We start from the raw sequence: 13,239 nt of genomic DNA on the forward strand, positions 1-13,239 counted from the left end.
CTTGGCAGGCTCATAGTTGAACTCATCAAGTCTTCCCTGAGTTCAGCCCTTCCTTCTACAGTCTCCATTTCCCGAAAGGGCACTTCTACACATTTAATTTCTCAAGCTAGGATTCCCTGCATTTTATCTTCCAATCAATCATCAAGTCCTGTTGATTCTCTCGTTCCATCCCTACTGCTAATATTATCTTTTGCCTGAATTACTGGAAAAAACTTCACCTACCAGCACTTTCTATTCCAACCCTCATGCTACCCTTCCTCCATTGCAATCCATTTTTTCACATGTTAGCCAGAGTGATCTTGTTAAGACATAAATTAAAGCCTTTGGGATCTTGCTTAAAATCTTTTGGTGACTGCCCTATGCTCTAAGGATTAACCCCGAGCTCCTTTTAGTAATATATGAAGCCCTGCATGATGTTTACTTTCTTGCATATTACTTCCTCCCTCACACTGTAAGTTCTCTACCACTGCTTCCCATTGTTCAGTTCCTCAAATATACAACACTCCTCTCATTTGCTGACCTTTGCATGTTTTGTTCTTTTTGCCTGTAACCCTTCCTTCACTCTTTTTGATTAGCTAAATAATCCTTCAGGTCAGACTTTAAGAAGTCTTCTCTGACTTCCTTTATCATCTTGGTCTGCCCAACTCCCCAGACTGAGATGCTAGTCAGTGTTTCTGCAGGTTACTGTGTTTCCTTTATTGTAACACTCATCCAATGTCTCACTAGATCGTAAGCTCCATCTTGTTTGCTTCTATATCCCCAGTGCTCAGTGTAAGGCTCAGCACAACATAGGTGCTTAGCTTAGCAAACATTTGTTGAATTGAATTTTAATGTGTCAGTAATCATGGAGGTCTTAGTCCTTCTAGGTTGTAGCCTAGATAGTCTGAGATGATTGGTGTGAAAGATGATATTCTATAGTGGTTCTTTGGCTGGATTCTTATTTCTCCACTGTTCACTTACTATTTTAGCAACCTGATTCATTTAACAACTCTGAACCTTAGTTTCCTCACCTATAAATACAAATGCTTGAATTTCCTGAAGGCAAATGGTGGGACCAGATGATTTTTCCCTTTGTTCTTTTTTTGGTTACTAGTAATTTATGCATTAGGGAATTATTTTTCTCTTTTGTGCAATGATTATTCATGTTGGTACATTTATATTTTTCTTACTGATTTGTAAGACTTCTTTGTACATATACACATATATGACATATTTTATAAATATATTTTTTAGTTTAAAAATTGTAATTATTTTTATGGCCATAGAAAAGCTTTTAATATTTTTTATTTTTTTCAACCATTTAAAAAGATGAAATCCATTCTTAGCTATTTGTTGCATAAAAATAGTTGGTGGGCCAGATTTGGCCTGTAGGCATAGTTGGCGGGCCCCTGGACTAATATGTCCATTAATTAAATTTGAACCATCTTTGCATTCCTGGAATAAAACTTGATCATGAATCTACTGCTGGTTTTGACATGCTAATATTTTATTTAAAATTTTTGTGTTTATATCCATAAGTCAGATTTGGTCTAGCAGAGATTTCAAACTTGTTATGGGGCAGAGATATATTTTACTTGGCCTACATAATATTTAAAATTTTTTTTAGTGAATAGCCAATATTTAAAAGTTAGGAGATACTATATTAAAAACTAGAGATTCCTGACTTTTCTTAAAAAAAAAAAATGTATCAAAAGTGGGTGAATGTGGGTCCACCTTTGTCACATTTTTTACTAGATCTTTTCTATGTATGTTTACTATTTAATTAATTTCTCTCTTATTTTTATCTTTGACCTTTGGTCTATAGTCTGTTGCTAACCTTATCTAGTTTTTGTCTTTGCCTAGACATATCTAACAATGACAGTTTTTTCCCCATTTTTTTCTAGATATGAAACAGTTATTTTTTTTATATATTTTATTGATTTCAGAGAGAGGAAGGGAGAGGGAGAGATAGAAACATCAATGATGACAGACTCATTCATTGGTTGCCTCCTGCATGCCCCCTAGGGATCGAGCCTGCAGCCCCAGCATGTGCCCTGACTGGGAATTGAAGTGATCTCCTAGATTATAGGTCAATGTTTAACCCCTGAGCTACACTGGCTGGGCTAGATATGAAACAGTTTAAATTACATCAACATTATTTGTTTCTTGGAGGTCTTATAGAATTGGCCTCTAAAACTATCTGGGTCTTCCCAGCTAGGAGTAAGATCAGGCACACTCAAGTCCAGGGCACAGGTAAGTCTATCTGCCACTGGTCTGGGGACAGGGGAGTTGGCTTGCCCCTGCTTAGGGCAGTGCTCATGGTGTGAGGCTTGGGGAAAGGTTAGAGCAGGGCCTTACAAAATGCCAGGATTCAAGCAATCCGCTGGCTTTTATGTGACTCGTTTGCACTTGACCACTAGTTTGCTGATTTCTGGGCTCCTTCTCCAGTTTCTGCTCCCTGCTGGTGGCCAGCTGGCCCTGTGGCATCTAGTTACATTACTTGAATTAAGGCAGCAAGTCTGCTCCCTCCACTTGCTGTTGGCCATGGGGCAGGAATGGAGGCCAAGGAAGAAGAGAAGGAGGGTGGTCTTTGGGGCAGACAGGCCTGGGTTCAAATTTCAGCTTCCAACCTTGGACAAGTCACCCGCTCTGCCTGAGGTTCAGATTTATCCCTGGTAAACTGGGGCTAATGCTTCCTAGGCTTACCGTGAAGCTTAAATGAGATGCTGTGTGTAAATTGCCCAGCTCAGCCCCTGGCACCTGGTACTCAATATATATAACTTTTCTCCCCATTTTTTCTCTTACATCCCCCAACCCTGTCTTGAGTGGATCGCTGAGCCACAAATATCCAGTTGGCAACTTCTGACACTTCCCATTTTTAGACTTACACAAGACCAGCAGCTTTCCCTCCCACAGGAGCCACAGTCAGAGATTTGCCGAGCAGATGTCTTGGTGTGAAACTGCTCCCAGGAGGCATCCCATGAATGTTTGCCGACAAAGAGGCACAGGGGCTGACCTTTCTTCCAGCTCTGCCTCCTTGCAGCAGGCTCTGGAGATTGAAAGCATCTACCCCCTCTGCGTATTGTGTGTCTCTGTCCCCTCAGATGCTGGGAGCCTGTCCTCCTGTCCCCTGGCACCAGACTGCTGATGCAGGACCATAAGGCTGGCTGGAGCAAGCTGCTCCAGTCTGGACCTGTGTCAGGCTGTTCTGGTCCAAGAGCAGGCTCCAGCAGGAGAGGGAGAGGGCAGGGCTTGGGATGGGGCTGCAGCCTGGGGGGTGGGCCCATCCAAGTGTGGAGAACACTTTTCCAAAGTCCCCTGGGCCAGGAGGGTGCTCCTTTCCCTTTGCTCAGGTCCGGTGATTACAGGTCTGAGCTTCAGAAGCATGTTACAAACCTGGCTAATTGCTGGCCCGGGGGAGCTGGACCAGCAGGCCGAGCGCGGCCGGTGCGCAGCCCAGGGGCCACGCCTCTCCTGGGATGGCCCCTCCAGCCTGGAGCCGTCCTGGAGCCAGGAGCCCTGGCGCGGCTGCCCGTCTGCGGGCTTCTGGGGAGAACCGCCACCCCGGCCTTGGCGGCTGCCCGTGCCGCCGGGGGGCCGCGCCTCGCCGCCTCGGCCCGCGCCTGCTCCGTCAGGTGGAAACCTCCCCGTTCAAACCCGCGCGGGCCAATCAGGGCCCGGCGCGCCCGCCGGTTCAAACGCGCGCAGCAGCCGGCCCAGGCGCCCGCCGCGGCTCAGAGGCACCGGCGCCGGGGCGGGTGGGGGCGGGTGAACCTGCTGCCTCGGTTACCGGGGAGCAACACAGACGCCTCGGGTTGCAGGCCTCCCGCCGGCCGGAGCGGGCGGCCATGGCGCGCTCCCTGCACCGCGTCTCCCTCGGGAGCCGCCGTGCGCACCCGGGCTTGTCCTTCTACCTCACCACCTTTGGTAAGTGCCCGTGCGGCCGCTGCCAGGGCTGCTGCACCCTGCTCTCAGCGCCCCGAAAGGGCGCCCACGGTGCCAGGTGAGGCCGGAGCAGGCGATCCTTCGCTTTAGGGCACCTCCTCTGGCCCCTTCCTCCTGTGGCTGCCCAGGAGGGGCCCAGGCGCAGGCTCAGGCCGGGCAAGCCGCTGGGCACCACCTGCTGCCTGGCCGCTCCTGCCAAGCGCATTTGGTTCTGCCTCACTTGGCGGGAATAATCATGCCCCAGTTAATCTTTCAGAGACTCAGGTTGTCACCACTGAGTTTCCCATTAGTGGGGGGCTCAGGGTTTAATCAGGGCCTTGTTACTACATCTCCGGGGCCCTCTCTCCTTTGGCGCAGCGACAGGGCAGCTGCGGGTCAGCCCAGGCGGCCTTGGCTCCTCGTGGGCGCGCCTTGGAAGCTCCAGTGTGACTGCTCTAGTGGATATCTGACCCGCAGCAGAATGGGAGAACCCTCTCCTCCAGGAGTGACCAGGCTCTCAGGAGGGTCACAGGGCTGCCCTGGGGGCTTGAGGTGGAAAGAAGTGGGCAGTAGGCTCCTGCCCCCAAGCGCCCCAGTGACAGCTGGACAGCAGCTGCCCCATGGTCTGGACAAACCCAGCTTTCCAAGTAGCTTTCCTGAAGAAAACGGCCGTCCTGGAATCAGCCCTTCACGGCTCTCCCTTGGTTTCCTCGATGGTTCTGCAACTCCCTGTGGAGAGGGCGTTGTGTTTCCTCTGTGAAGACTTGAGATCCACGGAGAGGAAGGTCTCCCAGTGAGCCAGTGACAGTTGGTACCTGAGCTGAAGCCTTCCGAGGCAGCCTGCCCAGCATAAAGTTTCGAACCCTTATACAGTTTTCTTTATGAAAGTTGGGACAGTTACTGCAACGTGACTGGACTTTGCTCAGAATTCAAAGACAGAGCACCCAGGGAGTCAGGCCCTTCCTGGGGCTCCGGCCCTCCTCCTCTCCCGCTCCCTCTGTCACACGCGGCTCTTCACAGCCTGCCTTTAAACTAGGGGCCGAGGAAGTGATGGAATAGCAGTGTCTTGACCCCTAGAAGTGGCCTGTGGTCTGGCATCCTGGTATTCACTGGCCCAGTTGGTGGAGGTAACTAGCCACCATTTGTTGAGCACCTACCATGTGCCATGCCTGTGCCAAGTGCTTTACCGGCATCATCTCATTTAGTCCTTCCAACACGGAGGCAATTCCTGAGCACCTCACTGGGATGTGGGACTGTGCCAGACAAGGGGGGTGTGCAGGATGATCTGAGTTGCTGGGTCAGGGAAGAGTCAGAGAGCTGTGAGGCCCTGTTACATTAGCTGCATCCTGATTAAAAAGTAAAACTGTTTCATTGTCTTTTCTTCTGTATTATGGCAAAATGTATTCATTATTGAAAACTTAGTGAAAAGAATCACCTGTAGTCTGACTCCCCAGAAAACACCATTGTTACCATTTTGGGTTATGTCCTTCCAGACTTATTTCTGTGTGTGTATGGGCAATGCTGTGTCTAATTTTAAGAAAATAGAGATTATATTGTAAGTACAGTTTTGCAACCCATTTCTTTTCCTTATACTGGTATGATGTGACTATTGACTTGCATCGCTCCACTTGCTTCTATGGAATTAATCTCCCAGCCAGATCTAGGCAGTGGGGGAGGGTCTAGCCCAGCAGGAAGGGATGCCCTGCCCAGCCAGGGCCTCAGGGCTGGCTCAGATGGCTTCAGGGAAGCTTGCTGCTTGAACCTGGGACTGACCTGAGTATGCAGCAGGCAGGAACCTGGCGGGGTGGGGAGCCTTCTGCTCTTGGGTATGCAGTCCCCTCTCAGATCTCTCCAAGTACACTGATTGACACTGGAAAAATTCTCTCCTGTTTCCTGAATTAACTCTTGTTTCCTTGATAAAAGCCACCCCCTTTCCAGGCTGCTGACTTCATACATCCAGTGATCTTTGCTTGTCTGCTCATGAATGAAGATTTGTATCAGTGGTTACTAACCTGGCCAATTATCAGAAGCACCTAGGGAGCCTATTAAAAACACAGATTCCTAGGATCTTCTCCCAGAAATCCCAGTTTACTAGATCTGGGGCGGAGCCTGGGAATCTAATTTTAAGAAGTCAAAAAAATACTTTGGGATCAGGCAGGTTTGGAAGCTATGGAAGCTATGGATTCAGAGTCAGTTTTGGTCACCAACATGGACTCCCTTAACAGGAAGATCTTTGCTAAGCTTTCCTTTGTTCACTGGCCTTTACCCAGCATGGCAGGTAGCCCCTGGCCTTTAGCAAAGGGCTTTGTGGTAGAAGAACCAGATGAAGGTGCTGCCTAGCTGGAAGTTTCCTGAACACAAACATTTAAAGGGAGCTAAATTTCCAGCATCTCTGGAACTATAGAGACAAATTGTTTTGACCAGATTCTTTTCAGGGAGAGTACTGTATGGTATAAGTGGTTTATATTCTGTGTGTGTGCACACTCATGAGTCCAAACCTTTGTCCCCAAGTAAGGGGCATGTTCAAGTAACATTAATTGGCCATACACTGCCTTCTAAGGAGGTGACCTGGCTTTAGGTGAGGGGAGAGTATGTAAATTGGGGCTAGAACACTTGTACTCCAGAGGGATTTTTCTTTATGAGAAATAATGTAATTTGAAGAAGCCATTATAGGTGCGCATAAGTTTTTTTTTCCTTCAGGATTTTATCTTTTAATGTTATTAGTATATTTGCTAACATGATTTAAAAAAATCTCCATAGCTTTATTGAGATATAAATTGCATACATACAATTAACTCACTTAAGGTGTACAATTACATGGATTTTGGTGTATTTGCAGAGTTGTGTATTAGAACATTTCATCACTCCAAAAAGAAACATTGCACCCTTTAGCTTATTACCCCTAATTTCCAGTCCCCCCTCTCAGCCAGTCCTAGACAATCACTAATCTACTTTCTGTCTCTATAAAATGTGCCAATTCTGGACATTTCATATAAATGGAATTGTATGTGTTTTTTTGTGTGTGACTGCCTTCTTTCACTCAGCATAATGTTTTTAAGGTTCACTCATGCTTTAGCATGTGCCAGCACTTCATTCGTTTTTATGTCTGAACAATATTCCATTATGTGGATAGACCGCATTTTGTTTATTTATTTGTTAGTTGAGGGACGTTTGGATTGCTTCTGTCTTTTGGCTGTTAGGAATAATGCTCTGCTATGGACATTCATGTACAAGATTTTGTGTGGACACATGTTTTCAGTTTTCTTGGGTACATACCTAGGCATAGAATTGCTAGGTCAATGGTACCTCTGGCTGTAACTGTTGGAGGAACTGCCAAACTCTTCCAAGGTGGATGCACCATTTCACACTCCCATTTGCAGTGGAGGAGGGAGGGCTTTGCTGTCTCCGCAGCCTCACTCGCTATTATCTGACTTTGATTCTAGCCACGCTGTGGGCGTCAAGTGGTATCTCCTTGTGGTTTTGACTTGCATTTTCCTGATGATCAGTGATATCGAACAGCCTTTCATGTACTTATTGGCTATTTGTATATCTTCTTTGGAGAAAAGTTAAATCAGATCCTGTGCCCATTTTTAAATTGGGCTCTTTGTCTTCTTATTTTTAGGTTTTAAGAGTTCTTTATTTATTCTAGATACAAGTCCCTCATCCAGAAGCCTCATATTTGATGACATGTAGCTTTGCTTTTTCTTTTTATCATTCAGTTTGAAATATTTTCCAAGGTTCATAGTCATTTCTTCTTGAATCCATGGGTTATTTAGAAGCGTCTTTCTTAATTTCCAAATATTGGGGATTTTCTGTAATCTTTTTATTCTTTATCTTACATTTTGCTCAGAGAACATGCTCTGCATCCTTTCAGTCTTTTGATGGCTCAGCACAGAGTAAGTTTTTAGAAATGTTCTGTGTGTACTTGAAAAGATCTGCAGTGGTTGGGTGTAGGGTTCTTTGCAGATGTCACGCTTAGGTGAAGTTTGCTAATTGTGTTGTTCAAATATTTTATATCCTTGCTGTTTCCCTCCCCATTTGTTCTATCGGTTACCAAGAGAGGCATGTTAACATTCTTACTATAATTGTAATTTTGTCTGTTTCTCATTATAGTTCTGTCAGTTTTTTCCTTTATATATTTTGAAGAAATATTAAGAGCACACAAATTTAGAATTATTATTTAGAATTGAGGCTTTTATTATAATGAAGTCTTTTACCATTATGAAGTCTTTTATTGTTATGAAATCCTTTTTATTTCTAGCAGAGATAAATTCTCCTTTTACTGATGTTAACATAGCCACCCAACCTTTTCTGGTTTCTAGTTGCTTGGCAGGCCTTTTTCCATCCTGTTTCTTTGCGTTTTAGGTGTGCTGTGTCTATTACAGAAGGTAGGCTCAGAGTTGTTATTTTTCATCATTAATTAATGCAGACCTGGGATGATATCTTCCCTCAAAAAGATCTTTATTTACTTCTATCAGGTGCTTGAGGTCACTAGCAACCTGGAATAATCTTAATTGAATGGTAGGGATTGCGATTGAAGTTGAGCTGCAGTCCCTTGAACCATGTCTCACCATGGCTAACTCAGTTCCCAAGGAGCAACCCTTTCGGGTTCCAATCCAAAACTGGGGGCCTAGAAGGACCCCACCTCCTGCCAGGCCCTCGTCTCCAACTCCTGTTCCTCTAGTCCCAAGCGGCAGAGAGAAACTGCCCCGCCTCTCAGTCTTTTAGTCGCCTCTCTGGAATTTGTAAACACTCGGGAGAAAATTAGCTCAGGAAATCATTAAACTTAATTCCACAGATCACCATCCCCCCAGATCTTGCTTTGTCGTTCCTCTTTATCTTGTTACATCTCCAAGAAGCTGCTTTTAAACATTCTGTTTGGTTTTCTAGATTTCTTCAGTGGGTCTGTCATCCCAGAAATCGAAGTCCCTTCACGTGTGTTCTAATGTTCGCGAGTTTTCTTTCCCTGCCCTCCCTCCCTCCCTCCTCCCCCTCCTTCCCTCCTCTCATTGCAGTGGGAGAGCCTTTCACTTGCCAGGTGCTTCCTATAAGTTCTCAGTTTTTACAACAGCCCTGTTAGAACTTGTCATTCTTCCCATTGTACAGATGAGGAAACTAAAGATGTGGTGATTAGGGATCATCGTTGGTGGAACCAGGATTCAAACCAGGCCTTACTGACCCCAAAACCCAAGCGTTGTTCATAGTTCCATGCCTCCTCTCTTGTGTTTTCCATATTAAACTTGTTCTGCTGGGAACCTTTATTTGACAGTGAAAAAAATCCCACAAATAGAAAACATAATGAAAATAAATTATTGACTCCATTGTGTGGCTTAAAGCTACCCACAAGCGCATAACAAACACTCATTATGAAATAACATTTAACTATGGGAAAAAGTCTATAATATGAAGTAGATATGGATGCTGAGTAATTTATAAAATGTGGTAAAACTGACAATTTGGAATTAAAATTATATGACTTTACATATGTGATTAAACATTATTATAACAAAATCTCAAGGAAAATTGCAAAAGACAGATTAATGTGAAATTTTGAAAATTGATTTTGGGGGGTGGGGAGAGAGAGAAACAACAATGTGAGAGACACATCAGTTGATTGCCCCCCCGCCCCGTACATTCCCTGACCAGGGATTGAACCCGTAACCTAGGTATGTGCCCTGACCAGGAATCAAACTTGCAACCTTCTGGTGCACTAGACCTTGGGTCCAACCGACTGAGCCATACTAGCCAGGGCTTATATGTTATGGCATTGTACACACCTGTGTATAAAAGAAAACAATTTGTTGTGCAGGTGAAGCATTTTCATGAATGTGCAGGCCTGTCTTAGGGTTAATGTGGGACAATTCCAGGTTTTGCAGTTTAGTGGTAAACAAACAGCATGGTTTGAATCCATCAAAATTGTTTATTATTAAGAAAACCCAAAACAGGAGTTCTTCTGGTTTCTTAGTCATACTATACTGATTTATCTTAAAACTATTTTCTTGACAAATTCTAAAATTGAAAACTTGCCTCAGAATTGAGATCAGATCACTGTTGCCTAACTGTGGAGGCAATCTGGGTTTCTATTAGTTATGTATTGCTTCATAACAAATTATCCCAGTATCCACTGGCTTAAAGAAACAAACAGACATTTATTATCTCACTGTATCTGCGATTCAGGAATTTGGGAATGGCTTAGCTGGCGGCTTTTGCTCAGGATCTCTCTCGGGAGTTGCTGTCAAGATGTTAGCTGACTTAGACTGGCCAGAGCAATCTATTTCTGAAAGGAAAAACAGCTTGGGAAACCACAGTAATATCGGGTTTCACAGGAAGCAGAGAGTCAAATGGAAGTGGCTGGATTGACCCATCGCTATTTTTATCCCATCACAGCAGCCCCCTGCTCACTTTTGCTCTGTGGGTCTCTCTGCCAGCGGGCACCGGGCACCGTCAGAGGCCAGGGCTGCTGCTCTGGATGGAACTCAACTCAAGACTCTCACTCTTCTAAACAGCATACGCTTGAAATTCTCCAGGGCTACATCCCCGAAGCCGTGTGGCTCCTGGGGCCCCTACACCTCTGCAGCCTGCCTACCACTTGTCCCTTACAGGGCAGAAAGTGAGATCCATAAACATGCATAACCCCCTCTGAGCCTTTATCAGGCTGCTGTTTGGGTCAGGCAGCTGGGCCCACGGGGTGGGGTGGGGGGCCTGGCAGCTGGCTAGGCTCCCTCCCTCCTGCACACACGGACTAGTCTTCACAAACGGAGGGAAAATCTCTAGTGTTAGTGGCTGCCTAGGTTCCACATAGACCCAACCTCCTTTGCACATTTGTCCTGAAATCAGCCCCTTCCGTGGCTTCCCACACATGGCAGTTCCGAGTTGGGAATTGCACTTGGGGCGAATGGGCTGTGAGAGGACTCTATGCTAGCTAGACAAGTCCCTCATAGAAGTATTCTCTGTGCATCCCGGGGTCCCACGGGATCCCTCTAGGACACATTCCTGCTGACCCCTGAGCCCAGTGGCGGTGTGCAGCCCCCGTCTTCTTGCTTTGTTTCCTGAGTATGTGTCTTCCTGACTGTGTCCCGAGAGTCGGAATTCACCTTCTTGCACTCCTCTACTGTGAGGAAGGCCTGCCAGCTTGAGTTTCTTTAGCGGCTTCCATACCCTTTTCCCACAGTGCCCAGTGAGTCTGAACTCCCTGTCCTGTCCTCGCAGAATCTGGGTTCGTTGCCTTCTCTGCGCTTCCTGAGCTCACTCTCATCCAGTGTTTTTCCTGCTATACGGGGCCCGCCTGTTCTTCCTCTGCCTCTGGGACCCAGCTCTCTGGTGCACTCCTGCAGCCTCTCTGGGCAGCCTTCGCCACCACCCTTTGCAGACAGAGTTGGTGCCCAACTGCAGCCCCATGGGAACTGGAGATGTGTCCTCCCCAGAGCCCCTGAACACCCTGATGAGGATGACGTCAGGCTTTTTAGCCTGAACATCCCTGGGTACTCTCATAGGCCACCCCTGAGCCTGGGAAGAAAGTGAGGATATTGCCAACACTGGAGATTTGGGGGGCTTGTGAGGGGCTTGATTAGCTGGTACCTAGACCCGCTAGAGGTCCCTTCTAGTGATTTAGTTTTCTAAACTTGGGGACATTTCTCCGAGTTTGCTTTCTCTTTGGCTTCCTCTTGGCTTTTCGAGTACAGCTGTGGCACATTGTCTCATGCCTGATGGCTCTCTGCTCCTGAACCCCAGGGTTGCATTGGCAGTTGCAATGGTGCACAGCAGAGGGCTGCGAGTGTTCTAGAAGACTGGCTTGGTACCCAGGAAACAGTGCTGGAGTTGGACGGAGTTCTAGTCTTCAGTTCTGGCTCGGCCTACCCTGGTCACTCTGGGCCCGGTCACCTTCCTTTGTTGAGCTACCAAATGAGAATTTTGGGCAAGATGACTTCGGGAGCCTCAGATATTTTTTTCCCCCTCACCCGAGGATATGTTTTCATTGATTTTTAGAGAGAGGGGAAGGGGGAGAGAGAGAGAGAAACATTGATCGGTTGCCTCCTGTACATGCCCCCTGAGAGGGAATCGAACCCACAACCTAGGTATGCGCCCTGACCGGGAATCAGCCTGCAGCCTTTTGGTGTACTGGACACTGCTCCAACCAACTGAGCCACCCGGCCAGGGCAGCAGCCTCAGACATGTGATGGAATGGGCTGAGGGGGCAGGCCAGAGGGCACAGGCATGGCAGGAGGAAAGGTCTCACCCTTCATCTTGCCCTTGTCTACGCTCCGAGGACGGGCTGGGATAGGGTGTGCCCTCTACTGGGGCCTGGGGCCTGGGGCCTGGGGCCTGGAGCCTGGAGCCTGGTCTGCTGAGTTTGTTTCTCTGCTGTAACAGGGTGTGGTGCACGCTGGCCCTTCCTGAAGAGACCTGCTTGGCAGGGCCTGGAGGGGAGCTGCGGGGAGAGATGCGGACTCACCTGACTTCTGAGTCAGTCTTCGCCCTGGGCCCATCCTCTGCTTCAGTTCCACCCCTGGCCTTGCCGGTGCCACTGTCCTAGCCCCTGCGCTGTGAGCTCCCCGAGGAGCTGGCAGGCACTGGGCTGTTCAGACCTGCCCTTCCTCACGCAGGGCTTCGTGCAGGTGCTGGCAGATGTGTGTCGCATGGAATTAGTGACCGCTGTGTTGGGAGATTTCTCGATCCTGATTTCTGGGCAAGGGCCGTTGGTAGGTGATGGGTGTTATCAGCACAGTGGTTCTCATGCCTTTGGAAAGCCAAACATGTTCGGGCCAGAGCTGGCTTTGCACTGGTAACAGTTTCAGAAAAGAAAAAATTGTTGTGTGCTAAACATAGATGCCTTTGGGTTGATGAGGTTCGATCATCTTGGCCCTGCTTGGCCCTGCTTTTCTGTTTCCATCTTCCCTCTCCCACCCCACACTGCATCAGGCACAGGTTTTGTAGGAGGTTTCTCAGAGGGAGTCCCAAAGTGGTAATTGCTCAGCCCTGTAGCTAATAATACCATGGATTCTCCTGGCGCCTTTCATTCAAGGACCTCCTCACCCTCCAGCGTTATCTGATCCCCACACAGCTCAGAGAGTGAGATAACCCCTATAATTAATTAGCTCCACCTCACTGCTGTGGACATTGTGGCTCTGAAAGAGGAGATTAGTTGGTGCTGGAACTAGAACAGGCCTCTTGGGCTTCTGAGATCAGTGACCTGGGAAGGAGAGCAGCAGGGATTTCTGCTGGGTGGAGAGATGAATCAGGGTTTGCTGGAGCCTGGATTGCTTGGGCTTGTAGCTTGAACACCCCAAAGAGCAAGGAGCAAGCACTTGCCAGATCACCGTGGTTGGTGGACTGCTG

The 13,239-nt window shown here is 47.4% G+C and overlaps 1 protein-coding gene across 5 annotated transcripts in view; it reads left to right on the top strand.

Moving 5' to 3' along the window:
• Positions 1-13,239, top strand: part of RGS3 (regulator of G protein signaling 3) — a 124,668-nt gene that overhangs the window by 13,173 nt on the left and 98,256 nt on the right. For 2 of the 5 annotated variants that reach the window (XM_081152582.1, XM_081152588.1), the window contains exon 1: positions 3,677-3,906. The exons of the other annotated variants lie outside the window; for them this stretch is intronic. In XM_081152582.1, coding sequence (XP_081008708.1) covers positions 3,828-3,906 — 79 coding nt within the window. In that variant the 5' untranslated portion in view covers positions 3,677-3,827. Of the gene's footprint in view, positions 1-3,676; positions 3,907-13,239 lie in introns of those variants that run through there. 5 annotated transcript variants of the gene reach the window in all.

This window comes from Miniopterus schreibersii (assembly GCF_964146895.1).
Source record: "Miniopterus schreibersii genome assembly, chromosome: 11".
NCBI lineage: Eukaryota > Metazoa > Chordata > Mammalia > Chiroptera > Miniopteridae > Miniopterus > Miniopterus schreibersii.